Raw genomic sequence first — 2,290 nt, forward strand, 5'->3', positions numbered from 1 at the left:
TGTGGAAGGAAAAAACGTACGGAAAAAATTGTTGGAAGAATAAAGATTCGAAGAACAATAGTTGGAATGCTGAATCAGCATTCCAACAAATAGGCAACCCAGAATATTCCTGCTCAATTTGTATCTGTTTGAACTCTATACTCAGGTCATGTTGTGGAAGAACTTGTCAAACTGTTTTGACCCAAAACTAATGCATGGTTATTCCACATCCACACACGAAACACCACCATACACCAGAACTCAATTTAAATCATATATATTTACATTTCATAAAAGTGAAGTTGTCAGAATGCAATGACCTCTAACAAAAGACAAAGAAGAAAATAGGTTTAAAACTCAGTGTCTACTTGTGGTACAACAACCAGCGGCATATAAAATCACAACCCCTGTGTACAATTCATGTACTAGTCGACTGCAAGCAATAAATAAAACAATAAGATAAATGTGTCCTCTTTGGTCAGTACAGGAAAAGCAACAAGTCATTTGGTCCGTCCAGATCAAGTCGAACTCTCACTGCAGTTGGTTTTCTTTCGCAGCGGGAAGTCAACTGCAAATCATCCTGCTGAAGGCCCACTCTTGCATTCATAACAATATACAACACGTTATGACACATGAAGAATGAGAACACGGAGAGAGGCAATGTATTAACAGACAAACAGAAGCGAGGCTAGAAGGTATAAGGTGTGTTTAACGGTGGAGATCCTCGTGGGGAGGCGTTCAGTGTACAGGGCTCACAGTCTGTGGTCGGGAGTGTCCTCCTCACAGTGATGTCCTACCGGTCCACTGAGTGGACCACTGCCAGAGCTCCAGTGACGGCTGCTTAACGTTTCAGAACACTACATGGTCATTTGAGGACAGCTGAAGCCGCCTCCTGGATACAAGACATGGCCTTCTGGACGTCCTCCTCTGTCTGCTCGATGGTGACCACCACTCTGATGCTGAGGACACACAGGTGGAGCAGTCAGACAGTGTCCAGGCTCACGGATCCACTTCAACATTTCAACACTCGTATCCATACGCAATCAGACATTATAATAGGCTGTGTCAACTGCACAGTAAAGTGGAGACTCTTACCTGGGTGAGGGGAGGAAACGCTCCTCTTTCTCCAGGTAGCGAGCCAGAGTCAGAGCCACGCGTCTCTCCAGACACTGATGTAAAAACAATATGGAAACAACTATGAGCCACTAAATAATAATCTCTTGTCATTTAACTCTAAATTACACGTCACTGTTTGAACGACAGCTGGTTGTGGGAGAACTTTGAAGTATGGTCCAAAAAACATTTAGCAAATCTGTAGTTCTGAGCATAACACAGTTCAGATTCAAAGCTGCAGCACAAAATTATGTTGTTGTCTGTGTGTTCACTCGGAACATTAATGGCAGAAAAAATGTGACAAAGCTGAAATTTTTATGACCAGCGGGGGGGGGGATTAGACATTCCTTTACCCAGCCATTTGGGGTGTTTCCTGTGGGGTCTTTAAATTCTGAAGACGTTAAGGGTTTTTTGGGGGAGTTTTTCCTGTACTGATGTGAGGGTCCTGGGACAGGATGTTGTATGTGTACAGATTGTAAAGCCCTCTGAGGCTAATTTGTGATTTTGGGCAATACAAAATGAATTGAATTAAACAAAAGTGGACCTACATAGTCTACGATGGTGCGGAGCAGCTGCATGTCAGAGTCTCTAGAGCCAGAACTTCTCTCCAGCTGTAAGTGAAGAGCCGGGGCAAACTGCACTCCAACTAACTTCAGACCTGGAATTCTGTCACACATCAGGAAAAACACAAATCATGACATAATGCAACGCTGTTATAATAGACTATAACACGCATCTATTCAGCAACACTGAAGCTTTGAAGACCATTTCATTGTGAATTAATATGTGTCCTTGTCACTGCTAACTCCAAGTATTAACCAACCCTCCAGCTCCAGATAAGGCTCTATGCAACCCTGTCTTCTTCAAAGGTAAGTTCCTATACAACTAAACTGCTTTCTCGATTAAGTTCAGAGAGAAAAGTAGTTCCTCATGGATTGCCGTCACAATCTACTTGCTTAGGTTTAGGAAAAACATCATGGTTTGGCTTAAAAATAAGTACGCCAAGGTATTTAAGTTACAAAAGTCAATTATAATAAGTTGACATTGATTTTGGTTTCACACGGGACACAAAATGCAGCCTGGAGCTGATGCCAGCTGACATTGGGCGAAGGCAGGGTTCACCTGGACGGGTCTCCAGACTATCACAGGGCTGACACATGGAGACAGACATGCTCACATTCACACCTACAGAACAAGA

At 43.0% G+C, this 2,290-nt stretch overlaps 1 protein-coding gene across 1 annotated transcript; it reads right to left on the minus strand.

Moving 5' to 3' along the window:
* Window positions 1–240: 240 nt before the first annotated feature.
* sptlc1 (serine palmitoyltransferase, long chain base subunit 1) lies at window positions 241–2,284 on the minus strand. Its single transcript, XM_031878716.1, has 3 exons — window positions 1,641–2,284; window positions 1,075–1,148; window positions 241–938 (listed from the first exon to the last, which is right to left on the minus strand). Exons 1-3 carry the CDS (start codon window positions 1,767–1,769, stop codon window positions 845–847), a joined length of 297 nt encoding a protein of 98 aa, XP_031734576.1. The 5' UTR covers window positions 1,770–2,284; the 3' UTR covers window positions 241–844.
* Window positions 2,285–2,290: the final 6 nt, after the last annotated feature.

Source organism: Anarrhichthys ocellatus, unplaced genomic scaffold, assembly GCF_004355925.1.
Source record: "Anarrhichthys ocellatus isolate YVR2014 unplaced genomic scaffold, GSC_Weel_1.0 scaffold195, whole genome shotgun sequence".
Lineage (NCBI taxonomy): Eukaryota > Metazoa > Chordata > Actinopteri > Perciformes > Anarhichadidae > Anarrhichthys > Anarrhichthys ocellatus.

Coding starts and splice junctions, on each gene's coding strand:
- sptlc1 (XM_031878716.1), bottom strand. CDS start 1,769: ATGTGTGACAGAATTCCAGGTCTGAAGTTAGTTGGAGTGCAGTTTGCC. Junction 1,149..1,640: donor TCCGCACCATCGTAGACTAT/GTAGGTCCACTT, acceptor TTTTTACATCAG/TGTCTGGAGAGACGCGTGGC. Junction 939..1,074: donor CGTTTCCTCCCCTCACCCAG/GTAAGAGTCTCC, acceptor GTGTGTCCTCAG/CATCAGAGTGGTGGTCACCA.